Source organism: Chelmon rostratus, chromosome 12 (assembly GCF_017976325.1).
Source record: "Chelmon rostratus isolate fCheRos1 chromosome 12, fCheRos1.pri, whole genome shotgun sequence".
Lineage (NCBI taxonomy): Eukaryota > Metazoa > Chordata > Actinopteri > Chaetodontiformes > Chaetodontidae > Chelmon > Chelmon rostratus.
In genome coordinates, this window is record NC_055669.1 from 9,662,486 (window position 1) to 9,689,119 (window position 26,634).

At 45.3% G+C, this 26,634-nt stretch overlaps 1 protein-coding gene across 1 annotated transcript; it reads left to right on the forward strand.

The window, feature by feature from the left end:
• LOC121614863 (sodium- and chloride-dependent GABA transporter 2-like) lies at positions 1-26,634 on the forward strand. The gene is made up of 16 exons (XM_041948953.1): positions 1-164; positions 7,165-7,352; positions 9,925-10,059; positions 10,159-10,299; positions 10,494-10,578; positions 13,690-13,822; positions 13,972-14,106; positions 14,309-14,412; positions 14,510-14,634; positions 21,568-21,680; positions 21,830-21,967; positions 22,118-22,220; positions 22,592-22,692; positions 22,791-22,961; positions 25,888-26,023; positions 26,593-26,634. The coding sequence occupies exons 1-15, from the start codon at positions 1-3 to the stop codon at positions 26,005-26,007; spliced, it is 1,956 nt and encodes a 651-aa protein (XP_041804887.1). The 3' UTR covers positions 26,008-26,023; positions 26,593-26,634.

The window sequence follows — 26,634 nt, forward strand, 5'->3', positions numbered from 1 at the left end:
ATGTGCCAGTTCTTGACTCAAGTGCCAGGGGGAAACCACGAGTCTGGCACAAGTAGCGGGACCATCACAGAGGCGAATGATGAGCCATCCACCTCCGGCTGTCCCCCAAGAAAGAAGGCTCGCACAACATGGGGGGCTGTGATGGCCTTCCTCAAGGAGGAGATGTGAGAGAGAGGATGCACGATTCCAGGCTGAGCAGGAGGATGCCAAATGTTTTCTTGATTTATTTGAGGAATTTGTTAGAAAATAAGTCATTTGTTTATTATTGTATTTATAATTTCAAAGAATTAAATTAAGTTGCTGAAAAGTCTTGAATCTCTTATTGAAAATCTGGGTCTAAAACTGCAGAAACTACCAGGAATTATATGTAGGCAACATGTGATTTTGGGCAGTGAACATCTTCACTGTACCTTGTTATTCAAGCAGTTGTGTTACCATATTCAATGTGCTTAAATGGTGAAAGGTGAGACCCTACAAGGAAATGGTGATATCCTTTGTTCAGCTGTCACCTGAATGTTGCTGTATACAGGTGCTGGATATGTACTGAAGCAAAAAGGGAAGTCTTCCAGCATTGTTTCACCCTGTTTTGGACTGGCATTGTCCTTTTAGGAATATGAAGGTGGGGTGCACTAGGTCTCACTGTTGGCCTGAGCCTAGTTTGTTTGAATCCTAGACAAATGTGCACAAGACGTACTGCTTTTTGTACAGGTTATGAACATATTATGCACTGAAGTGATGTCAGATTGGTTCCTCATACATGACTTTGCAGGTGGCACTGTTAGGGAAAACAAGCCTGCTTTAGTGCTTGGAGAATGCACATAAACCCAAATCAAGATCAGAAAAGTAAAGCTTATTAAGAATTTAATGTACTTGATTGTGCATTCAAACTGTATACTGAACACAGTATGTATTTGGTACAGCAATTACTCAGATATATTGTATTCTAACCTTCTACATGTCGTCTATCGCACATACCATTATAGTTGTCTTTATGATGGAACGGGCCTTAGCATGATGGGGATTGAGCAGCTCTGCACTCTCCCTTGCAGTGGTTCCTGTATGGGGTGATGATGGCTACAGGTATTTCAACGCAGAGGTAGCCGCCATCACCCACAACAAAGTACAGAGAGTGGGAAACCAAAAACTATATTTTTAGTCGTTGATGAATATTCATGTATTAGGAAGTTACTTTAGTCTTACCTAAGGGAGAGTCTCTTTATAGATCCTGCTGTTCTTCAGGACTCTGGCGTCATGGATGGAGCCACAGTCTGTTCACTTAGATCCTGCTGATCTAAGTGAACAGATCTAAAATATGCCATTGTCAGAAGCCTCAGCTGTTGACAATGGCATATTTTGTGATGCCTGTAAAATTACCCTGAATGAATGTCAACAACACACTTTCACCTTTTGGGGATGAGTAATAAAGATTATAATCTAATCTGTCAAACAAGTCTGTAAACTTTTCTTCAGAGTTCAGCTGCATTGAAAGACAGATGATGGACAGCATGTGCAGTTTTAATGACTTGACTTGTATCTTTTCTCAGTTTCCAAGAAATATCAACACACAAGTAGGATTATACTGCATTGCAACATCAGACATTTTAGAGCCAATAGAAAACTGTCAACCATCCGGTTTTTCCTTCTCCTCCTCCTGTTTTAACATTTCCTGGAAATGTCCCGCATTTTTAATCTTCTAAAAAATAGTTGACTGGGTTCTTGTCCCATGTAGAACATATTAAATTACTGACTTTTGGTTTAGTTCAGTAATTATTTTAATTTTTAAATTTTCAGTTTTCTGTAGCAGTCCCCCCCACTCCTTTTTCTGCTGTCTAACCTCAGCTAACACATGGAAGAAGGACTTATGACATGAGTGAAGCAACAAATGCATTCGCAGCATTCAGATCTTGAATAAAACGCCATCCTCCAGGTCTGGCTAGCTTTAGAGTTGGGGAATAGGTGTACTAATGGCTAGAGGCAGGTGTCACAGCACCTTGTTCTAGAAGAAAAAGCTTCTTGAGCTAAATGATATAGCCTAATACATGCAAAATTACATTTCCATTTATGTGGAGGAGTTGGGATTAAAAAGCCAGCAGTGTTTTATGCAAAGCCCATAATGATGAGGGGCTTTTCTCAACTCTAAGGATGACAGTTTGACCACTTTGATCACACTTACTGTATCTGCACAGCTCTCTGGACCAAAATAGATGTGAATGGGCGGTCACAAGATGGCGCCACAGACTCACAGCCTTCTCTCAGTAGGACGTAAAGGTGACATACAACATGTATCTAAGTGTATGAATGTTATTCCGACCCTGCAGTCTCTAGCCCAGTGTCCAGTTCATCCATGTCCTTTCTCTCTGGCTGAGTGTTTGTGAGTGTGGGTATCTGCTGTCCTCTGAGCCTTTGTGAGGAGACGAGAGGTTCTTCCTTTCATCAGAAACACAGCTTTTCTCAAAGGTTTCAAGTCTGTGTCTGACATGTCTTCGTCTGCCAAGTGAAATAACTGATTTAAGAAAAATAGACGTTACCATAGACAATAGGCAATTCAAGAGGTTTCGTACTGTTGGTGGTTCATATTGTTCTATTTTTATGCCTGTATTAGATTCCTATGGCTTCTGTAAAAGTAAATAAAACTCTGTTACAGACTCTGTGCCTGACAGTAAAGTTCCAGCATGTAGGATTCAGCGGCTTGGAGGTTTCAGATTTCAACCAACTGAATACCCCTCCCCTCATTCCTTTCTTTCCAAGGAGCACCTACACTGGCCTTCAGGTATTGAAAAAACTTGTTATATTTATTGTGTGAACCTAATGTTGAAATTTGATCAGATACTTATCAATAGGTTTAGACTGAAAGAATAAAACGATAATCCTATTCACTGGGATGTTTTATATTGTCACCCTGGCTTGGGCCTTCTGCTACCTCTTCTCTTCCTTATACACTGTGTTCCCCTGGACCAGCTGAAATAACACCTGGAACTACAGGTACACATCTGCATTATGTTGGTGCCATGAAATGAGTGGTTAATACAGGTTCAGAATAAAAAAGTGCTGCACAGTTTTTTCTTACAAAGCTGAGTGAATGTCAACATGGTAGCAAATTCTAAAATTTCTAGCCATTCCAACTTTCTTTTTACTCTTCCCATGCCACAAAACTGCACTGATTATGTGTTACCAAATCCTCTACTTGATACTGAAACTGTAGCCATTATTTTGCAGACAAAGAGAATGGAAGGAAAATGTTCCTCAACATACAGTGCGTTGTGTTCAGGAGGAGAGTCCTGGGTTTGTGAGGAGGATTTGAAGAGACAGTATCTGCTGGGACATGGCTGGATGTCTTCTGCAAAGCTGAAAACTGACTTATAACATGTGACTGAAGTGAAAAGACATTCCTGACATTCTCTAAAATTTACAGACTGACAAGCCAGGCTCAGATATACAGGCTGGTTTAGAGCTTATACTGTCTACAGAGGCAAATAATACACAGTTTATTCAGGTGCCCAGAAGCAGTGCGCCATGTCAGCAGCCTGCTAAAGACTGAACCTGTTAAATTTCAGCCATATGCAGTACACACCGCTAGACATGGACCACTGCGACCACTGGTAGAGAAGGAACTGTACCTTTTGGAAGAAGAAGGCATCGTTGGACCTAAAGCCTAACAGAGCAGATGTCCAGTGTGGTGCAGGCCTAAGGAAACTAAATCGTGCAGTGACATGGGATATGTGTGTGCGAAACAGATAGAGGAAATCGTGTCACAGCTCTTGGAGTCTGAAGTGTTCATGTCATTGTCAAACCAGTGAATTTTCCCCTGCGTGACCATCACTACAAACGAACCACTTTCATTACTCCGTTTGGGAGTTACACCTTCTGCTGACTTCCATTTGGGATAAAAACCATGGCAGAAACCTGACAACCATAGTTAAGTCATGTATTATTTGAGAGAGGCTACTGGCAAGACAGACGATTGGTGAGAGAGGCTGATTATGAAAATGGATGCGAGAGAGAGCACAAACACAGTCACTGGTGGAGCATGTTTCTGCACCTTTTGGGTGCGTTTACGCTTGGCAGATTTGTTTCTTTTCCCTCTGTGTGACACACTAAAATCCGTGTTTAATTTTTCCCCCCTTTCCTGCTTGACCACATGTAAACTCACATCCAGTCGCCGAACAACCACCGGCGGAAGTTATTTCAATTTTGTTCATCACAGTGCATTTCTAACAGTTGCTGCTGCAGCATGCTGCTGACTTTGTATCGAACATGTGACTTCTGTGTTTTAAAGGTCACCATTCAGAGGCTGAGCATTTCTAACAGCATGGCTGCGTACTTCAACACAGGACATCATCAGCTTTTTTTGATGATTAAATGAAAAACACAAGAAATGCCAAATATAAACTAAACCGACAAAGGTACATATAACATCTATATGGAAAGTCAATCATGAATTAAAGACATTAAGGAAATATAGGTCAGTGGGCAGCTGGACAGATAAGGGTCAGCACTGCTGAAGGCAATAACTATCAGCTGATTGATGATGACAGTTTTAATGTCTGAGGGGAAATTTGTTTCAACTGTCTAAACACTGCACACACCTTAAGAACAAATACACATCCACATAATGTATACACACATAAATATGTACACACCAATATGACTGAGGTCACATAGGGGCAATAATCATCATCATCATCCTGTACTGTAGAGGGACTGGACAAAATAACAAGAACACCCAACAGCGCAATGATTAAAGGAGTTTATTGTCATGTGCATCAAAATGCCGCAAGTGCATTTCCATAGAATGATGAACACAAAGGAGAAGACATTGTCTCACAATCTAACTGCAGCTGCAGAAAGAACAAAATACTGATGTGAGAGACTGCTGCTTTCAAAGGGAGGTGGTGTGACTTTTTATCATGTAGATTTAATCTCCTGGCATTTGAACCAGAACGGCCTATTTTTCTTAGGAGTAAAAATGTATGTATCATGCAGATAGTGATCATGAAGGACAGAATGACCTCTACAATGACATTTCTGACAAGTGAAAGATTATTCTTCTCTCACTGCTCCACTACACTATAAGTGCACTTATATTAATGTACATATGTCCCCAAAGTTAACAGCAATGAATTTAGTGGATCCTTTCTCCAAAGATATCTATATAAAACCTACAGATGCAATAACATTGTGTGTGGCTGTGAGCCTCTGCCACACGGCAGTCACAGTCTTTACCATCACATGTCAGTGTTTCATCCACACAGCTCTGCCTGTGCCTGTGGTGCTTCATGCCTGGGAGTCTTGCTCTGTGATGCACTGATCTGGTTTGCTGGAGAACACTTTCAGCCTCTGTGAGTTAGGAACGCAAACAGTAATTATTTGTTCATCCAATTTAAATTCATATTTTATCTGTTATTATGCACTGTGCACAGGGTGACAATTCTTTCTATTCTATTTATTATTTCTTAGTTTCTCTATATTCTTTTTGGGTTTATTCTCCTCAGTGTTGCTCATCTGTGTCACAGTGCAACAGAATGTTGCACAACAGGTAAGACTAATCATTTCCTTAAAAGTAGTATGATGTGAACTCAGAGATGTTATCTGTTGTCTGTGTTTTGTAAAGAGACACTGTCATGTCATAATGAATCCAACTGGCCTCCACCAGGACTCATGATGACCCTTGTATATTACCTGAACTGTCTGCTTTTTTCATTGACAGCACAGAGAAAATTCAGGGTTGACAACACAATACTGAAAGGTTGACACCTGCAGACAAATGTAGACTGCATTTGCTCTATATTCTGACAATACACCTGTACCTGAGTATCTGTAAGCCGTGCTGGGTCAGGGTAGTGGTAAAATATGATACCATCTAAAGCTCCCGGCAGAGTGAGTCCTCGGACCAGCAGCACAGTCATCATCACATAGGGGAAAGTGGCAGTGAAATACACCACCTGAATACAAGATGGAAATTAGGTACTAATACTTGAAGTGTGCATCTGAGAAAATTACAGTGCAACCTGCAGATGAAACGTTTACGACGATGTTTACAAGACAAAATAAGTCTTTTTCATTTCAGGTGTTTTTGTTTTAGCTTGCAGTCTGATGAGTTGTTCATTTCTTTATCATAAACTGAGCCCACAGGAAAAACAGGTTTAGAATTTCTACTCAAAATCTATGTGCTGGTCACCGCTGAGGGCTTGAGGTCTCCAACTTCTTCAGTTCCCAGGCCCCCGTTTCCCTCCTCCAGACCACCTTCACCCACCCTCCGTAGAGTTCTGGACCAGCCTTGTTGTTTTGTTTTATTTTTTGGGGGGTGAAAAGGTGGGGTCTTCCGACTTTTCTCCTTTCACTCCAGATCCTCCTCCTCCAACCTGTGCTGCCATCGCCTCACTCCTTTAAACTGAACCTACCAGTGTCCACACCTGCACTTCATTCCTTAGCCACTCCTCTATCAGTCAATCTATCAGTCAAGATCGACTGTTGTCCAGCTAATTTGTAATTTGCCGAGAAGTTTCTTCCCTGTCCCAGTCCTTTTTACCGTTCTGGATTTATCTGAATTTAGAGCTTCTCCCTGAGTACCTTGGCTCTGGATTTTCCTATTTGGATTGCCTTGCTGTTGTTGACCCTTGCCTGCCTCACAATTCTGTAAGTCTACAAATAATGTCTCTAATACATCATTGTACTCTTCCAGTCAGCCTGCATTATCTGCATTTATCTGCATCCCTGTTCTCCTGCATGCACAAGCTGTAACAGTAGTACATCTTTTACCATGAAGGCCCTTTGGCTGTTTTAGCACATCATCGTTTAAGAATTACACCTGGGATTCACCAAACAATCATGAAGCAGTTAAAGGATACATTACTACATTACTGCTGACCATTTTCCAAAACATGTAGATGTTGTTGGAAATAAAGTTCAGTTGAAGATTTACTTGACTTAATTTTATCATCACAGTGTGAGAGAAGGGGTGTGTGTGTGTGTGTGTGTGTGTGTGTGTGTGTGTGTGTGCCTGTGTGTGTGTGCTGAATAAGAATGCATCAAAAAAAAAGCAACATGTATATTCTGGGCAATACCACATTTGGCTTCATGCAAATTTCCACAAATGTTGTTTTTCTTTTGATTTTGTATTTCATTATGAATTAATCAGTTCTCATCACTTGCATTTCAATACAGCAGACCTGTTCTGATGGAGCCAGCAAGTACCCAGGAGAGGAATCTGATGAATGATGACAACAATCCAAGTCATGCTAAGAGAGGCCAGTGGGCCAACAAGAGGGAGTTCATTTTGGCATTAGGAGGTGAAGTCATCGGTCTGGGCAATGTTTGGAGATTTCCATACCTGTGCTTCAAAAATGGAGGAGGTAAGCACATGATTAACCTTCTTGCTTTAGAAGTGGATGCTACAGCACACAGATGAAGTACACATCATTCTTTACAATACGGTTTCTATATTAAAGTCTATATTTAGTTGTTGTTAATTAATGAAATATCTTCAATCAAAGCACCTTAAAATCATAAGAGAGCTGCTACTAAAGAGTCAATTTTTAAAAGAACAGCTCACAGTAGCAGATTGTTGCTTTGCAGCTCAACAATTTCATGTTGAAGGTTTTCAGGCACATCAGCTGGTTCCACATTAAACAGCAAACAGGTTCAGTTCCTGGTACTTGGTAATGTCTACCATGAAGGACAAATCACACACACACATTCTATCACTGAGTGTCTATGTCAAGTTTTCTTTCATCTCTATGACTTATTCCAGTTGTTCATGTTATTTCCATGAAAGAAAGGCAAGATACTGAGACAGCGCACCTGGCCCGTCGGTGTTCAGCAAGCTGTTGCTGTCTGCCTGATGGTAGTGGTACTGAACCGTCTGTACATGGAGAAAGTTTTCCTTCAGGGCTTTTTGGCAGAAAGCAATATTACCACTGTTCACATACATTACAATTTAGACAAGAGTACACACACCATGAAGCCTAAAATCAACACAAGGCAACCACTAGCTTTAAGATATCACAGCAACAAGGACTGAGTTAACTAGTTCTCACATTAAGTGAGTCAAGAAGTGAGTCAAGAGGCCACTGATAAGTGAGATAATTGGTAGGAGAGTCAGATTACATAAATAGATGGTATTGACAGATCATGTTTCTGTGTCACTTGGGGCGCTTATGCTTGGCAGATTTATTGCAACAAATCTGAGATGTTTGTGAGTCTGAGATGTCTGTGAACACACTGTCTGTTTAAACTAAGTGTACATTTGCACTGCAACCACAATGAACACTTTGTTTCCCAGGCAGAAAAACCTCAGACTCCTTGTAGAAATTGTGTATTGTTGTGAGCCACAAAGAACAGACATTCAGGGAGGGTAACTCAAGAACCACAGAACCTCAAGAAGGCCATCAAATTTTCCAAGCAAAGGGATTTGGAGTGCAACAACCAAACTACCAAAATAGCTAGAATCCGAGGCTAACTTAAAGTGCCAGAAAACTGTAACTAAGTAAGTAACTCAGCTCAGTGCATAACCTTGTGTATATAGACTCTGTCAATAAATGAGATAAAATCAGAGGATAAATCAGAGTATAAGTAACTGTAGTGGTGACTTTTGAACAATCCCACATACAGTTAATTCAGACAAACCATGAAACATTTGTTACCATAATGACAGATGAAATGGTGCAGTACATTTCAATACACTCACTACATTGTTTGTGCTAACTCAAGTGCACATCCAGGGGCAGGTCATTGACCTTATGCAGCACAATACATTGAAATAAACAGTATTTTCAGTATCATGCACACACATCATTTATTTTCAACAACAAAATATACCCCTAAGAAAACTGAAGTTGCAATCTCTTAGCCTCACAGTTGTCTCTTGAGTCACACAGCCCAGGTGTACAGAATCTGTAATCATCAGACCAGCTAAATCATCATTGGTGGCAAAAGTGCGATATTGTACTTCTATATAATCAATCTACTCAATCTTAGTGTACATCTTTGATAGTTTTGCACAGATATAACATTTTAAGCATATTCACCCATTTGGAAAAGCACAGAAACCTCACAAGGAAACAGCTATAAACAGCTAAGTTGTGCTATCTAATGGCTTAGTGTGGACATGGTTTCTTCCACTAGGGTACACTAGTGCACTTAATAGTACAAAATCCTGTTCTATTAATGCAAAGCTCCAACTCATTCAGTTCAAAGTAATACATACAAGGCTACACTATTCTAAGGCTAAGCTGCGCAAACTTTTTCCCTCTGTCTCGGCTTTATGCGATAGCTGCAAGGGTACTGAGGGTGCTCTTGCTCATCTTTTTGGACAACACTTCTGAAAATTTGGTGTCTCACATATCAATGGTAGCCTCCTCTAGTGTTTTTAAACTTACTTTAATCCCTGATCCTACAACTGCTTTACATGAGTACTCCATATTGGAGAGAGTTTAGTACACAGCACCACCACAGTCTTGGTAGATGGCATGGTAAGACATTTTTTTGAAACTGTGGAGCTCATGGGAGTTTAACATGTAGAACCACTAAGATATGAACCCTTTGTCTTCTCAGGACATGGAACCCTGTGTCTCAACACAGGAAGGACTGAAAGAACACTCCCTACTTTGCACACTTTCCTATTCAAGCAGAGTAACTTGTATATCTTTAAGAATATTGCTTGTCTGTGTTTTATTTATTTAGGGTTTAGTTGGGGTGGGAACAGGCTTTGTCCTTTTTTGTTTTTTGTCAACCTGTTTTTAATATGCTGTATCTCCCATGTTTAGTCGTGTATGCTAAGCACTCCTACAAATAAAATGTTCGCGTTTTGCTGTATTGTACAGCAGAAAGTTAGATGAGAGCAGACTGGGAAAACTGTATTAAATCACTTACATTTTGTGTTTGTGTTTTTCTCTTTATAATACTTGGCTAAATTCTTCCCTTTAGGGGTTTTCTTGGTTCCTTATGTTTTGATCCTGTTCACCTGTGGAATCCCCATCTTCTTCCTGGAGGTATCTCTGGGACAGTTAACTGGTCAGGGTGGAATCACATGCTGGAGGAAAATATGTCCTTTATTTGAAGGTACTGCTAATTTAGCTGCAGATTCAACACAGTACACATACATTTGAAATACATGTTGTGCTACCTGTGTGAACCTGATGTTGAAATATTTCTCAATAGGTTTAGGCTACAGCAATCAAATGATAATGCTATACATTTCGATGTATTATATTGTCATCCTGGCTTGGTCCTTCCGCTACCTCTTCTCTTCCTTCTACACTGTGCTCCCCTGGACCAGCTGTAACAACACCTGGAACACAGGTACACATCTGCATTGTATTGGTGCCATGACCTCATAGAGATATAGACTTACAATGAATGGAAACAAATGAAAATGTATATAAAATGACAATGTCCTGTTTTTTCTTACAAAACTAATTTAATGTCAACATGGTCGCAAATTCTGAACGGTTCAAGCCATTCTAACTTGTTTCTTTTCACTCTTCCAATGCTAGAGAACTGCACTGATTTTGGTCAGAATTACTCACTTTATGGTCACATCAATGAAAATGCAGCATCTTCAGTTTCAGAATTCTGGCAGTAAGTAGTCAGTAGGGTGGTGGCATGTCAAGCCACCGAATGTCTGTGGTGGTGGAGATGCACTCTAACCCCTCAAAATTTTTCTGGAGCTCATTTCCCATTCTGCATATTCGTCATCCAGGTAGTTGGGAAAAGTTTAGCCGCCTGGACAGGGTAATTACTTACAGGTGTACTTTCAGTTTTCTCCTGTGTTTCACCGGTGTCACCTTAGCCTTCCCTCCTTAGTGTATTTAACTATGTGTCTTCCCTCAGTCTGTGCCGGTTGTCTTTGTATGGTGTGTATCAAGCGATGCAACCTTTTCCAGTGTTTTTTGGTCACTTACTTTGTTTTTCCTGGACCTTGTCTGTATTGGAACTTTTGGATTCTTGCCTGTTTCCTGTTTGGATTTGTTTGCTTGTTTGGACTGCTTTCTCTGGGTTTGACTGTTGCCTGCTTCACCATCCTGTCAGCCCTTTGTTTATTGCCACTTAATAATAAATCATTTGAACTACACCTCTCTGAAGTCTGCATTCGGGTCCTAGCCCTTGCATTCACTTGTTTCTCCGATCTCCGGCACAGGCCAAAAACTCAACACATTAAACTCAAATAACCCCTGTCGATGCTGTCTTGTGCCTGTCTTTTGAGATCAGTTTCAACCTGCCAGTAACCACTGGCAAGGTCGAGGGTCGAAAACCAACAAGCTTTATGTATGCTATTGAAATGCCTACCCCCTTCTATCCTAGGAAGGGCGACACGAACACAACGCGGATGTAGCTTAACAGGTTTGGCATCACCAGTATCAATATTGTGCCTTGCAAGGGTCCTTCCCAGATCTGTATCCCTTGTACTAAAAAAGGCAAATGTTTGTACAACAGATCACTAATAGCTTGCTGTTCTGAAGGCCCTAACCCTCTCTGATCCAGACCCAGCTGTTTAATGAGGGAATCTTCTGGCCAGGAGGACTTGGACCCTACGCTACTAGTGTCTCCTTCAACCTCTTCTAAGACCCCTCCCGCCTCAATGTCTGTGTGCAAGGTCCCCACTTTCATGCGTTCCCTTAACACCAGCTCCTCATCTGTAACATTAATTACACGAACTGGGACAACACCTTGTTCTACCTGACAAACTACCCATCCCACCAGAACATTGCAATGATCAGACAATGACATTGAGGGCTCCAGCATACCATTTACACGATCATGGAATAGGCTCGTGACTACACTGGGAATTATAGCCTCGCTTTAGGGTGGGACTGCAGTATCAGATTTTATGACTACAGTAAGTGGTGTTGCAGGATCTTCTTGGAAGGGAAAGGACTTTCCCATCAACCGAAAGATTACTCAAATACTGAGTCAGCTCACATCCCCCTTTGTAATAGTCATCCACAATTTCTTAGGTATCATGGATCTATCAGCTCCACTATCCACTAACACAAGGAGGTCAACCCCACCCACTTTAGCAGCTACATGGCTGCCCTTCCTATTAGTAGAGGCCACTGTCTGGAAAATAAAGTGAGGGGGCGGGCAGTTTGCCCTCTATACCCACCCCCTTCAGTTTACCTGCACATATGGGCAATCATGGCGCAGGTGTCTGTCACACCCACATTCCCAACACACACCAGCCCTGTTATGAGCTCTACGCTGAGGGACCAGTCTCGGAGTCAAGATCAGGGTTCCTGGGAGAACCAGAGGAGCCAGGGGAAGTGGAGGACCTCTGCAGTACCTGTACTACTGACTGCATCGCCTTGACCTCCTGACGCAGACCTTCCACAGCCCCTAACAAAGCCTTAAAGCATTGCTCAGTTTTATTAGTGCTTTCCATCACATCCCTAACTCTTGCATCGGCAGTATGAGTTTGCTCCAACTTTCTAAGGAGCTCCATTTAGCTGAATTGCAGATTCTAGTGTTTTGGGCTTTACAGCGCAGAGGCTAATGCGAAAGTCCCCAGCAGCAAAATGAGTAACAAACTGATCTTCAGCCAACATATCTTGAGTATGATATGAGGCATTACCAAACTCCTGACCAGCTTTCTACAAAAGCAACCCTGCTGTATTGATCACTAAGACAAGGCTCTAAACACCTACCTTCAACAAGGTATAATTGCCTTTGGCTTCACCAGTAACTCCGTTATACATCTCATGCACATGGGCAGAAAGCAACAAGGACATGAATTTCAATGTAACAGATCATACCAGCCATTTACATTAGCGCTCACTCAAATTGCTCTACCCAATCAGACCATTCCCGCCTACACCAGTAAAAACTTGGGGCATGAACACTGGACAAGGAATTTAACTGACTTAAGGGGGTGCTACTGGGGCAGCCATGCTACCTGAAGGGTTATTCTCAAGTGCACTCATTTCCTGTTGCCCTGATCTCTGCCTCAGGCATTTTTATTTATTGTATCCACCAGTGTAATATTTGCTGGTTGTTAAAGATTTAGAATAGCGTAACGCTGGCACCACCTTTGTAAATCTGGTCTGGTCTGGTGTCAAGAGAACACATACCCCAAGAGACAGGAATGTAATACAAGAACAACCTTTATTAGGAGTACAGATTCATAAAAGCTGCGAGACAATCCCACACAGGAATCCCCATAGAGTCAAGTAACTTGACAGCCCTCCCCAGCCCTTAAACACACAATACTGCAAGTGAGTTAAGATAACTTTGCTCACACCTCACAAAGATCAGTGCACACAACACAGCAGAATAGCACTCTACACAATATCAGATTGCACAGCAACCAATATGGACTGCTCCAAAATGTAGGCAGGTCGAACCCACTCCAAACAATAGGGGGAGGCAGAGGGCTAACAGAGTCACAGATACTGCCTCTAAATGGGGCCTTGGCAGCATGTCATATCCCTTAAATCTACCATTAGCATGATAATAAATACACTATAACAAACTCTGAGATAACAAATAACATTAAGAATAAAAGATTAAACTTATGTCGCCAGCCAGGCGACGATACCCCCCCTGGGGTGTAAGTGGGGGTCGCCAAGGCAGTGACCGCGGACGACTTTCTTGCAGCGGCTGAATGGCGTGAAGTGTTTGTTTGGACAGGAGGGTTACTGATCCGCCCACTGTTTCCTCACTACAATATGTCCTCACAATTATCTTTCTATACAGGAGGAGAGTCCTGGGTTTGTCTGGAGGAATTGAGGAGTTGGGTAGTATCCGCTGGGACCTGGCAGGTTGTCTTCTTTTAAGCTGGATCATCTGTTATTTCTGTATCTGGAAAGGAGTCAAATCATCAGGAAAGGTGAGCTGTATATGCTTATTCTATTCATAAAAATTCAGGTGCAAAAGCCCTCAGTGGAAGGTTGTTAACCTTTTAAGCATTGTTGCCCATGGACAATCTGAAACCTAAACCACTGCTGAGTGTAATATGTATTGGTGCTTTGCTCTCAGGTTGTCTACTTCACCGCCACGTTTCCCTGTGTGATGTTGATTGTATTGCTGGTCCGTGGTCTGACATTGCCAGGAGCTGTAGATGGAATTCGATTTTATCTTTCTCCTGATCTGACCCGTCTGACTGATCCTCAGGTGAGGGTTTTGTGTTCTACTGTTTTAGGAAATAACTGAGTTTTTTTTAAAAATGAAACAATGTATTTGAGAAATGTTTATAAAGATTTATATTTTGGGGCTGAGTGCTAAAGACATACTAGGGAAGGACGGAAAGACTTCATTTTGATCTTTTCAGGGGATGTAATAATATAATAACAACAACTTGTTTAACTGTTTTAAGGTGTGGATGGAAGCTGCGAGCCAGATTTTATTCTCAAATGTTGTCTGCTTAGGCTGTTTGCCAGCTATGGGAAGCTATAACAAATACAACAACAACTGCTACAGGTAAGGACAATAACTGTTTTCTTTGAATTTATTTCCTATGCCTTCACCAGTTCATGTGATGCATGATACAGAACATAATCATCTTTTCTTATTCCAGAGACACCTTTGCCTTGTGCATACTTAACAGTTTAACCAGCATTGTTGCTGGCTTTGCTGTCTTTCCCGTCCTTGGCTTCATGTCGTATGAGTTGGGTGTCAACATCTCAACTGTGGCTGAATCAGGTATGGGACGGATTGTCCCATGAAAAACATTAAATAATAAGTTCAAACATATTTTGTTTGTGCCCATTAAAAATAAATGACCTTCACTGACTTACTCACAAAGTGTTAACCCTGTGGTGTGTGTGTAGGTGAGGCTGGGGGTTGGGTTTTGTGTGTGCTCTCTCTGACAGTATCGGTGTGGCTTGCGGGCTGGAGGAGGAGCTGGCTGCACACACCTGTGCCTGATCTTCATCAGGAGCTTACTTAAGGCGGGCCTGCCTGTGTTCTCGCTGCCAGATTGTCACCGCTTTGTGGTAGATCGTATGCTAGTGCTCAAAAGAATTTTCGATTGCGATTTCCCATACTTACCTGTGTTTTCTATGTTCAGGATCCAGCTCGTTACCCTCAAGCCACCCAGCACCTGTACCAGTCTGCTCGAGCCACCGCTGAGCCACACGGCCTACCTCCCTCGCCGCCTGCTTGCTTGCCTCCCCAGTCTTCCCTGTGTCTGGAGACACCACCTCTACCTACGCTTCCCTCCTCACCGCAGCCTCAATAAACCTTCACCTAGTCACCTTTCCAACGTCTGTTTGTTTGCATTTGGGTCCAGCTCCCTAGCCTCGTCACAGAACAATCTGGCCAACTATGGACCCAGCAGACCAAGACGCTCTTCAGCAAGCCCTCACCACCCAAGGAATATTGCTTGGAAGGCATGACCGATTACTTGCTGATGTCATGAGCTCCCTGCAGGATTTGAATTCCAGCGTGGCCTCAATTGCCTCTCAGCTGTCCACTCGGACTCCCCCGGTAGCAGTGAGTAACCCTGCCCCCACTCCAGCCGAAACACACCCGTCCTCAGCCGTTACGGAACCTTTTGTTCCTCCCCCAGAGCATTATTCAGGCGATGTAGGCTCATGTGGCCGCTTTCTTTTACAGTGCTCTTTGGTTTTCAATCAGCAACCTTCTAGTTATCCTTCTGATAAATCTCGCATAGCGTATATAATTAATTTACTTAGAGGGAAAGCGGGTCAGTGGGCAACTGCATTGTGGGAGGGCAGATCCAGTGTCCTAGAGTCCTATGGTTCTTTTATCTCCGAGCTACGCAGAGTGTTTGACCATCCTGTCCAGGGCCGGGAAGCAGAAAAACGTCTGCTGTCCCTACATCAGGGGTCCTCATCTGTTGCTAGCTACTCCATAGATTTCCGTATCTTAGCCGCAGAGTGTGGGTGGGACACCAGGGCATTACAAGCAGTTTTTGTTAAAGGACTCTCCGATGATGTAAAGGACGAATTAGCTACTCGGGATGAGCCTAACTCATTAGACGAGCTTATCTCCTTGGCTATCAGGGTAGACAACCGGCTGAGGGAAAGAAGCAGAGAGAGAACCAGCAAGGCCCGAGTGAGTGCCTGCCCCTCCCCCCCTCCTCCCCAATCTCTGGCTCTTACAAGTTCCCCAGTCAGTCCCTCCAGTCCTGGCAGAGTCCCCTCTCTCTCTGTTGAGGAACCCATGCAGGTTGGACGAGCTCGTCTAACCCCGGATGAACGTAAACGGCGGATGCAAGCCAGACTTTGCCTCTACTGTGGCCTGGCGGGACATTTTATCGCCTCTTGCCCCCAGACACCAAAAGGCCGGGCTCACCAGTGATCGAGAGCGCCCTGGTGAGCCAGACGACGTCCCAGCACAGCTCTCCTCCTCGAGTAAGTGTGCCTGCCTCTCTTGCCTGTGTAGGTGTGACCCTCCCATTCCAAGCCTTGGTGGATTCTGGAGCGGATGAAAATTTCATTGACTGTGAATTAGCTACTCAGTTGCAAATCCCTCTCGAGCCTCTGGTCAAGCCCCTAATTGCAAATGCACTAGATGGCAAGCTGTTAGCCACGGTGACTCACCGCACAGAGCCAGTGTCGCTAACTATTTCTGGCAACCACCATGAGAAAATTCAGCTGCATGTTCTGCCCTCTCCCATCACGCCAGTGGTTCTAGGTCTCCCATGGTTAAAACTTCATAACCCCCATATAGATTGGCAGACCTCTTCCATCATCAGTTGGAGTGTACACTGTCACTCCTACTGTCTCCACGCTGCCGTCCCTACCTCCAGCTCCCCCCAGTCACCCCCACCAGCTCCTCCTGATCTATCTAATGTTCCACCTGAGTATCATGACCTGGCAGCTGTTTTCAGTAAAGATCTGGCTCTGTCTCTCCCTCCCCACCGACCCTACGATTGTGCTATAGACCTCCTCCCCGGTGCCAAATACCCCGTTAGCCGTCTCTACAACCTGTCCCGTCCTGAGAAAGAGGTCATGGAGCAATATATTAACTCCTCTCTGGCAGCTGGTCTAATCCGTCCCTCTTCCTCCCCACTTGGAGCTGGTTTTTTCTTTGTGGAGAAAAAGGACAAAACTCTACGCCCATGCATTGACTTCCGAGGGTTAAATGACATAACTGTAAAAAACAAATATCCTCTTCCCCTTATTGATCCCTCTTTTGAACCGTTATGTCATGCCCGAGTTTTCTCCAAGCTCGACCTCCGCAATGCTTACCATTTGGTCCGGATTCGTGAAGGAGATGAATGGAAGACGGCATTTAACACCCCATTAGGCCACTTTGAATACCTGGTGATGCCCTTCGGCCTCACCAATGCGCCTGCTGTCTTCCAAGCCCTAATCAATGATGTCCTCCGTGACATGCTAAACCGTTTTGTCTTTGTTTATCTGGATGATATTCTCATCTTTTCTCGCACACAGGAAGATCACATCCAGCATGTCCGCCTCGTTCTGCAGCGCCTCCTGGAGAACAGGTTATATGTAAAGCCAGAGAAATGTGAATTTCATCAGTCGGCAGTCACTTTCCTGGGTTACATTGTGGCACAAGGTCAGCTCAAACCAGATCCAGCCAAGATAAGAGCAGTGGCAGAGTGGCCAACCCCCACCTCTCGCAAACAACTTCAGCGCTTCCTTGGTTTTGCCAATTTCTATCGCAGATTCATTAGAAACTACAGTAAAGTAGCAGTCCCTCTGACCCAACTCACTTCCTCCAATGTCACATTCACATGGCCTGCTGAAGCTGAACGGGCTTTTCTTCAACTCAAGAGATTATTTACCAGTGCTCCGGTGCTCCTCCACCCTGATCCTTCCAGACAGTTTGTGCTGGAAGTGGATGCCTCAGAATTAGGAGTGGGGGCTGTCCTCTCTCAGCGAGATCCAGAGACTAACAAACTTCATCCCTGTGCTTTTTTCTCCAGGCGACTCTCTGCGGCAGAACAAAATTATGATGTTGGTAATCGGGAACTGTTGGCTATTGTGTTGGCATTACAGGAGTGGAGACACTGGCTGGAAGGAGCTGAACACCCTTTTCTCATCTGGACAGACCATAAGAATCTGGCTTACCTTCATTCTGCCAAACGTCTCAATTCCCGTCAAGCTCGCTGGTCCCTGTTCCTTAGCCGCTTTAATTTCATGCTCTCATATCGTCCAGGTTCCCGTAATCTCAAACCTGATGCTCTCTCTCGCCAGTTCTCCCCAGATTCATCTTCACAAGAGTCGGTACCCATCCTTCCCTCCTCTTGTTTTGCGGGAGCAGTGCAGTGGGAGATTGAGTCCGTGGTCAGAGCAGCCCAACAGACCCACCCTGATCCGGGTGGTGGCCCGGCTAATCGTCTATTTGTTCCCGAGGCAGTTCGCTCCCGAGTGTTGCAATGGGGACATGCGTCTACACTCACCTGCCATCCAGGGTTTCAGCGAACCCTTCAATTCCTCCAGCAGCGCTTCTGGTGGCCGGGCATGACACGGGACACTAGGGAATTTGTGGCTGCCTGCTCTGTCTGTGCCCGAGGTAAAGCCTCTCATCGTCCTCCAGCTGGTCTGCTACATCCTCTACCCATCCCGAGCCGTCCTTGGTCACATATTGCCATGGACTTCATCACTGGTCTACCACCATCTGGAGGTAACACTGTCATCCTCACTATAGTAGACCGTTTCTCTAAATCTGTTCATTTTGTTCCCCTCCCTAAGTTACCCACTGCTCTCGAGACTGCTGACCTCCTTGTGTCACAAGTTTTCAGGATTCACGGTATCCCAGTGGACATGGTTTCTGACAGAGGCCCCCAATTTACCTCTCAAGTGTGGCAGGCTTTCTGCAGAGCTATCGGAGCGACCTCCAGTCTAACTTCTGGTTACCACCCTCAATCTAACGGCCAGACAGAGCGGGCCAACCAGGATTTGGAAGCAGCCCTCCGGTGTGTCTCTGCCAGACATCCCGCTTCATGGAGTTTCCAGCTGCCATGGATTGAATATGCCCACAACTCTCTCGTCAGCTCGGCCACAGGTATGTCACCATTCATGGCAGCTAATGGTTTTCAGCCACCTCTGTTCCCCACCCAGGAGCGTGAGGTAGCAGTGCCCTCGGTCCGTGCTCACCTCCGCCGAGTTCAAGAGGTGTGGAAAGCCACCCGAGCAGCACTTACTCGCTCTATCCGGCGCAACCAGTTGCTGGCAGACAAACATCGCTCCCCAGCTCCTCAGTATCAGCCTGGGCAAAAGGTATGGTTATCCACACGGGACCTCCCCCTGCAGGTGGAGTCACGGAAGCTCGCACCCCGCTATGTTGGTCCGTTTGAAGTTCAGAGGGTTATTAACCCATCTGCGGTGAGACTGAAGTTACCTGAGTCTATGAACATTCACCCGACATTCCATGTGTCTCTGCTTAAGCCTGTATCCTCCAGCTCCCTTAGCCCTCCGGCCGAACCCCCTCCCCCCGCCCTGACCATTGATGGCCATCCTGCCTTCGTGGTGCACAAGATCTTGGATGTGAGACGTCGGGGGCGCGGTTTTCAGTACCTCGTGGACTGGGAGGGGTATGGTCCGGAGGAGCGATCCTGGATTTCTCGGCGACTCATTCTGAGCCCACAGTTATTGAAGGACTTCTATCGTGAGTTTCCCCATAAGCCTGGGAAGACGCCTGGAGGCGTCATTTAGAGGGGGGGTACTGTGGTGTGTGTGTAGGTGAGGCTGGGGGTTGGGTTTTGTGTGTGCTCTCTCTGACAGTATCGGTGTGGCTTGCGGGCTGGAGGAGGAGCTGGCTGCACACACCTGTGCCTGATCTTCATCAGGAGCTTACTTAAGGCGGGCCTGCCTGTGTTCTCGCTGCCAGATTGTCACCGCTTTGTGGTAGATCGTATGCTAGTGCTCAAAAGAATTTTCGATTGCGATTTCCCATACTTACCTGTGTTTTCTATGTTCAGGATCCAGCTCGTTACCCTCAAGCCACCCAGCACCTGTACCAGTCTGCTCGAGCCACCGCTGAGCCACACGGCCTACCTCCCTCGCCGCCTGCTTGCTTGCCTCCCCAGTCTTCCCTGTGTCTGGAGACACCACCTCTACCTACGCTTCCCTCCTCACCGCAGCCTCAATAAACCTTCACCTAGTCACCTTTCCAACGTCTGTTTGTTTGCATTTGGGTCCAGCTCCCTAGCCTCGTCACAAACCCTAAATTAAACAATAAAAACTTTGGATTCTGATCCCTAGATGGTAGGTGGGTCTTTACAGTGCTGTGGGCTGCCCGGTGCTGGTTCCTCAACTGGTGATAAACAAGGCTATCCTTTCATCCTACTGTCATCATTTCTCTACCCTTAACTAAATACCTTACTTAAACCCATAACCCAATTTTAAACCTGCAATAGCTGATTGTTTGGCCTCTTGGGGGCAGCAGGAACAAGCTGTAAATACAACACTGACGTACAGTATTATCACTTTTGAAGTTTCTTTGGTGATTTGTAAGCAAACACGTATTCATTTACATATTAAGCAGATCTGAGCTGTTACTGTTGACTAATAGTGGACTATGATAGTGAAATATCTCCTCTTTGGCTGCAAAACTACCTAATCCTCTTTGTTCAGTAGCAAACTGCTAACTTTATCTGCTGTTTGATGCTGGGGAAAAATTGTCCCAAAAATGACGATTTTATTGATTTATATATCTATTTTTTTTAACCATTTTAGGCCAATATCCTAATTCTGCATTAAGCCATCTTTTTATTTTCATTCATTTCTGTTACACTTGTGCAAATGGGGAAAATTGGAGCACTATTGCAAGGACCCATATGCAGACTACAAATGCAGAGCTGATACAGTTCAAATGATTTATTTAAAAAAAACAGACAAGCAAACAAGTCCAGCATACAAATGCAACAGGAAGCAGGCTAGAATCTAAAACTGGGCGAGGTCCACGAAAAACAAAGCAGTGGTCCAAAAACATGGAAAATGGCTGGAACGTTTGACACACAAGGTATGAAGACAAACTGGTGCAAACTAAGGGCCAAGTGGCCTGGGAGCTGAAGAATGGAATGCTGGACACTGCCTTGGCTAGAAAGCACAGGCAGTGCAGCCTTCAGTCTTCACAGGGACAGAGCAGGAGACCACAGGCAGGCAGTATTGGGCTGGAGTAGGAGACCTTAGGTTGGTGGCCTAAGGACTGGACAGATTGGCAGAGCTGCATGGGAGGTCTGGCAGGAGTCCAGCGACGATGGCGGAACTCATCTGGGGGCTGCAACGTGGTGAGAGATCAGGACTGGAGACCTGGGACAGGTGATTTGAGTGACTGGAGACTGGCAAGAGGGCAGCTGAACTGAAGACCGGCGACAGGATGCCTGTCAGGGGAGGTGGTGGAGCCTGGCAAACATGAAGCTGATGAAACACCACCACGAAAGACTGCTGCGGTTTAGCAGTAAAAGGAGGTCACTGTAGGTCAGCGGGATCAGGAGATTGCCATAATGGCCTCTGCAACTCAGGCTCAGTGAATCGCTGCAGTACAGGAACTGGTGGCCTGTGTAGCACAGGAGCTGATGGCTGGGCTGCCGGCTGGGTTTTTGTCCAGAGGGCTAGACAAAACTGATTTAAGTGTAGGATGCACATTATGACCTATAAGAATACTAATGCCTGACCTATTCTGGACCCCTTGCAGGTCCTGGCCTGGCATTCATTGCTTACCCTCGGGCAGTGGCCATGATGCCTTTACCGCAACTCTGGGCTGTCTTCTTCTTCATTATGATAATCTTTCTTGGACAGTCAGGTGAAGTGATACCATTCAGCCATCTTTCAAGTTAACAGCAGATTTACTCTGATACGACTCCCTCAGACTAAAGGCCTCGTAGTGTCTTATTGATTTAATATGACAAAAATACATGAAAATATGACAACAGGAACCACTAATCTTTTCCCCACAGTTTGTTGGTATGGAAGGCTTGGTGACATCCGTATCAGACATGTATCCATCCTTCTTTCTCACTGGTCATCGACGTAAACTACTCCTGCTGTTCCTCTGTGTTGTTTGCTTCTTTATTGGCCTGATTATGGTGACCGAGGTAAGAGTTCATTTGTTTAATCTGGGAAATTAAAACTGTCTGTCTATAAATCTTGTTCTTTGTGTCAAGCATGTTTTGCCTTTCAATTAAACATGCTTTTTTCTGTCTTGTTTCTCTTCCTGTCTCTTTCTTCTCTGTTATGTGCTGTAGGGAGGACTTTATGTATTTCTGCTGTTTGACTACTATGCTTGCAGTGGAATACCAATCATGTTTTTTGCCATTTTGGAAACCGTTTGTGTGGGATGGATATTTGGTGAGCAACAAAATCATTTCATTCAAGGGTGATCGGAAGTGAAGGTGACACATCTGCTTTAAATAATGTGGATTTAAATCAGCTAAACTATGCCATAATTAATTACTGTGCCTCTTACTTTTAGATAAGACTTAGACTTTCCCAAAGAGTTGTCATTTGTTTTCATCACAATATTGCAAATTATGTTAAAAATAAAGTTTTGAGTTGATATTTGATCATGTGACTCCCTTTGCAAATGTTTCTCTTCTGCACTGCTTTAATAATTCCTGCTGTATCCTTAAATCCTTACAAACTGTACTGTAGATGAATGTCTAGTAATTGATTTAATGCTTTAAAAGTTGATCTGGCTCACATGGCTGTCTGTCTGCAAGGTGCTGATCATTATTACAACAAAATAAAGGACATGATTGGCTACTACCCCTCGTCTTACATGAAGTATTGTTGGAAGTTCTTCACACCATCTATCTGTGCTGTAAGTAAATGTACGGTGTGTTGTAGTGTCTGTAAGCTGTTGATGCAAATGTATGCTGTTCATGTGATGTTGCCTGTATGTCTCGTCTCTTTTAATAGGTAATGTTGCTTTTGTCTCTGGTGAAGTTCACCGCTCTGAAATACAACAACACCTACCAGTACCCCTGGTGGGGCTATGCCATCGGGATAGTTCTTGCTCTCTCTTCAGTTCTCCTGACTCCTCTGTGTTTTCTCTACCGCATGGCAGTAGCCCGAGGAACAGTGAGGCAGGTAAATGAGCCTATTGAAAACACTGTACCCTGGTCATCACAAAGACTTACTGCCAAAGATAAAGTTAACATGTCATTGTGTTATTTCATGTAAATCAGTGTAACTATCCATCCATCCATCCATTTTCTTCCGCTTATCCGGCACCGGGTTGCGGGGGCAGCAGTCTAAGCAGGGATGCCCAGACTTCCCTCTCCCCGGACCCCGAGGCGTTCCCAGGCCAGCCAAGCGACATACTCCCTCCAGCGTGTCCTGGGTCTTCCCTGGGGCCTCTTCCCGGTGGGGCATGCCCGGAACACCCTCCCAGGAAGGCGTCCAGGAGGCATCCGGTAAAGATGCCTGAGCCATCTCAGCTGGCTCCTCTCGACGTGGAGGAGCAGCGGCCCTACTCTGAGCTCTTCCGGAGTGACAGAGCTCCTCACCCTATCTCTAAGGGAGCGCCCCGCCACCCTGCGGAGGAAACTCATTTCAGCCGCTTGTATCCTAGATCTTGTTATTTCGGTCATGACCCAAAGTTCATGACCAAAGGTGAGGGTAGGAACGTAGATTGACTAGTAAATTGAGAGCTATGCCTTTCGGCTCAGCTCCTTCTTCACCACGATGGACCGGTACAAGGACCGCATTACTGCTGCCGCCGCACCGGTCCACCGGTCAATCTCACGCTCCATCCTTCCCACACTCGTGAACACGACCCCAAGATACTTGAACTCTTCCACTTGAGACAGGAGCTTTCCTCCAACCCAGAGGGGGCAAGCCACCCTTTTCCGGTTGAGAACCATGGCCTCGGACTTGGAGGTGCTGATTCTCATCCCAGCCGCTTCGCACTCGGCTGCAACCCGCCCCAACACATGCTGGAGGTCCTGGTTTGAAGAAGCCAACAGGACAACATCATCCGCAAAAAGCAGAGATGAAATCCTGTGGTCCCCAAACCAGACACGCTCCAGCCCTTGGCTGCGCCTAGAAATTCTGTCCATAAAAATAATGAACAGAACCGGTGACAAAGGGCAGCCCTGCCGGAGTCCAACATGCACTGGGAACAAGTCTGACTTACTGCCGGCAATGCGAACCAAGCTCCTGCTCCGGTCATACAGAGACCAGATGGCCCGTAGTAAAGGGCCCCGGACTCCATACTCCCGAAGCACCTCCCACAGAATGCCACGAGGGACACGGTCGAATGATCTCCAAATCCTCAAAACACATGTGGACTGGTTGGGCAAACTCCCACGAACCCCCGAGCACCCTGCGGAGGGTGTAGAGCTGGTCCAGTGTTTCACGACCAGGACGAAAACCACATTGTTCCTCCTGAATCCGAGGTTCGACGCCGAATTCTCCTCTCCAGTACTCCTGGAATAGACTTTACCAGGGAGGCTGAGGAGTGTGATCCCCCTATAGTTGGAGCACACCCTCCGGTCCCCCTTCTTGAATAGAGGGACCACCACCCCAGTCTGCCAGTCCAGGGGCACTGTCCCCCACTGCCACGCCATGTTGCAGAGGCGTGTCAACCAAGACAGCCCTACAACATCCAGGGACTTGAGGTACTCTGGGCGGATCTCATCCACCCCCGGAACTTCTGAACTACCTCAGTGACTATAGCCTGAGTGATGGATGAGCCAACCTCTGGGTCCCCAGCCCCTGCTTCCTCTACGGAAGGCGTGGCAATGGGATTGAGGAGATCCTCAAAGTATTCTTTCCACCGCCTGACAATATCCCCAGTCGAAGTCAACAGCTGCCCACCTTCACTGTAAACAGTGTTGGCAGGGTACTGCTTTCCCCTTTTGAGTTGCCGGACAGTTTGCCAGAATATCTTTGTGGCCGACCGATAATCCTCCTCAATGGCCTCCCCAAACTTTTCCCATACCCGAGTTTTTGCTTCCACAACCATCTGTGCCGCAGCCGGTACCCGTCAACTGCCTCAGGAGTCCCACGAACCAACCACGCTCAAAAGGACTCCTTCTTCAGCTTGACGGCTTACTTCCGGTGTCCACCACCGGATTTGGGGATTGCCGCCACGACAGGCACCAGAGACCTTATGGCCACAGCTCCGAACAGCTGCGTCAACAATGGAGGTTGAGAACATGGTCCATTCGGACTCAATGTCTCTCCCCTCCAGGTAACACTGTCTTTGCCCACGTGAGCGTTGAAGTCCCCCAGTAGAACGACCCCAGTCGGAGCACTTTCCAGCGCCCCTCCCACGGACTCCAAGAAGGGTGGGTACTCTACACTGTTGTTCGGCCCATAGGCCGAAACAACAGTGAGGCACCTGTCCCCAACCCGAAGTTGTAGGGCAGCGACCCTCTCGCTGACTGGGGAAAACTCCAACACATGGCGGCTAAGCAAGCCCACACCAGCCCGCCGCTTCTCACCGCGGGCAACTCCAGAGTCCAGCCTCTCTCAAGGAGTTGGGTTCCAGAACCCAGACTGTGCGTGGAGGTGAGCCCGACTATCTCTAGCCGGTACCGCTCAACCTCCCGCACTAGCTCGGGCTCCTTCCCGCCCAGCGAGGTGACATTCCATGTCCCGATTGGAATAATAGGATCATTTGAGTCAAATCCCTCCACCACAATAAGGTAGCGGTTCAAGGAGGGGATCAGTGTAACCATTTGCCTTTAAAGGTCAATTCTCTGACCTTTTTGTGACCAAGCCGACATGCACCAAAGTGGTCGATCTAAGCCCCAACCTTCATCTGGCTGAGGGCAGGGATCAAAGCACCCCTGGAGGAAGTTTATTTTTGTCGCTCTCCAGTTTCTCTACTCCGGACATACTGTGCTTACATATGCACTGTGGCTCACTGACTGATATATGAACTATTACAGAAGTCAGATTTGAGGTTTTCAGTGGTCCACTGTTTTCTTATACTTCCTGCTTTGAGGTCTGGTACAGTGCAAGTGATCTGAACACCAACTGAGGGTCAATTTTGGTCTTTTTCCAGAGGCTGAAAACTTTATGCATTCCAGCAGCTGACCTGTGTAATGGATCCCCAAAGAAGACTCTTCACCCTGAAACACCTCTATCCAGTACAGAGCTGTGTGCCTTAACTGAAAAACCATAAAATGTCAGGTTTGAAGGTGAGTCACCTGTAATAGAGACATTATTGATTAGATGCTGTAAGTTTAATGGACCATAGTGATGTAGTGATTGGTGTTGGGGACTGAATAATTTGGCTTTCTCTTTCTAGAGTCTAATCATCCTCTCAGCACACTCAAAGGTTCTTTGCTGTTCATGCTCATAAAGACAATTTGGACAGTGGGACATTAACATAACCAGCATCCTGTGGTCTGAGGTGATCCATAAAGGATGATCAGATTGCACACAGATGATAACACATGCCCATGTAATTCATGTGTAGACTCTAGGTGGAGTTTCTAACCTGTCGCTCTGCAGCTGCCCTTGAATTTGCCTTGTGATCATAAGACCAAAAGACTTGACAACATATCTAACATCGAACTAATCTTTTCTGTCTGTATATGCAGCATCAGTACATAACTCTATAGGTGGCCACATTGGTCAGTCCCCCAAAGCTCGCAATTTCTCATTATTTTTCACACTGAAACTGAAACAGCCATTACAATACATGTAGTAAATGAATCATACAGTAATATATGTTAATAATTGTTATTGTTCTTCATCCTCACAGAAACTGATCGTGTTGTTGCCAGAGGGAGTCTCTATATCAAAA

What these genes read in the sequence shown, in the direction of transcription:
- LOC121614863 (XM_041948953.1), top strand. Translation starts at nt 1, where the DNA reads ATGTGCCAGTTCTTGACTCAAGTGCCAGGGGGAAACCACGAGTCTGGC. An exon ending in GTGCTTCAAAAATGGAGGAG is followed by an intron (nt 7,353 to 9,924) that starts GTAAGCACATGA and finishes TCTTCCCTTTAG; the next exon opens with GGGTTTTCTTGGTTCCTTAT. An exon ending in TCAGTTTCAGAATTCTGGCA is followed by an intron (nt 10,579 to 13,689) that starts GTAAGTAGTCAG and finishes CTTTCTATACAG; the next exon opens with GAGGAGAGTCCTGGGTTTGT.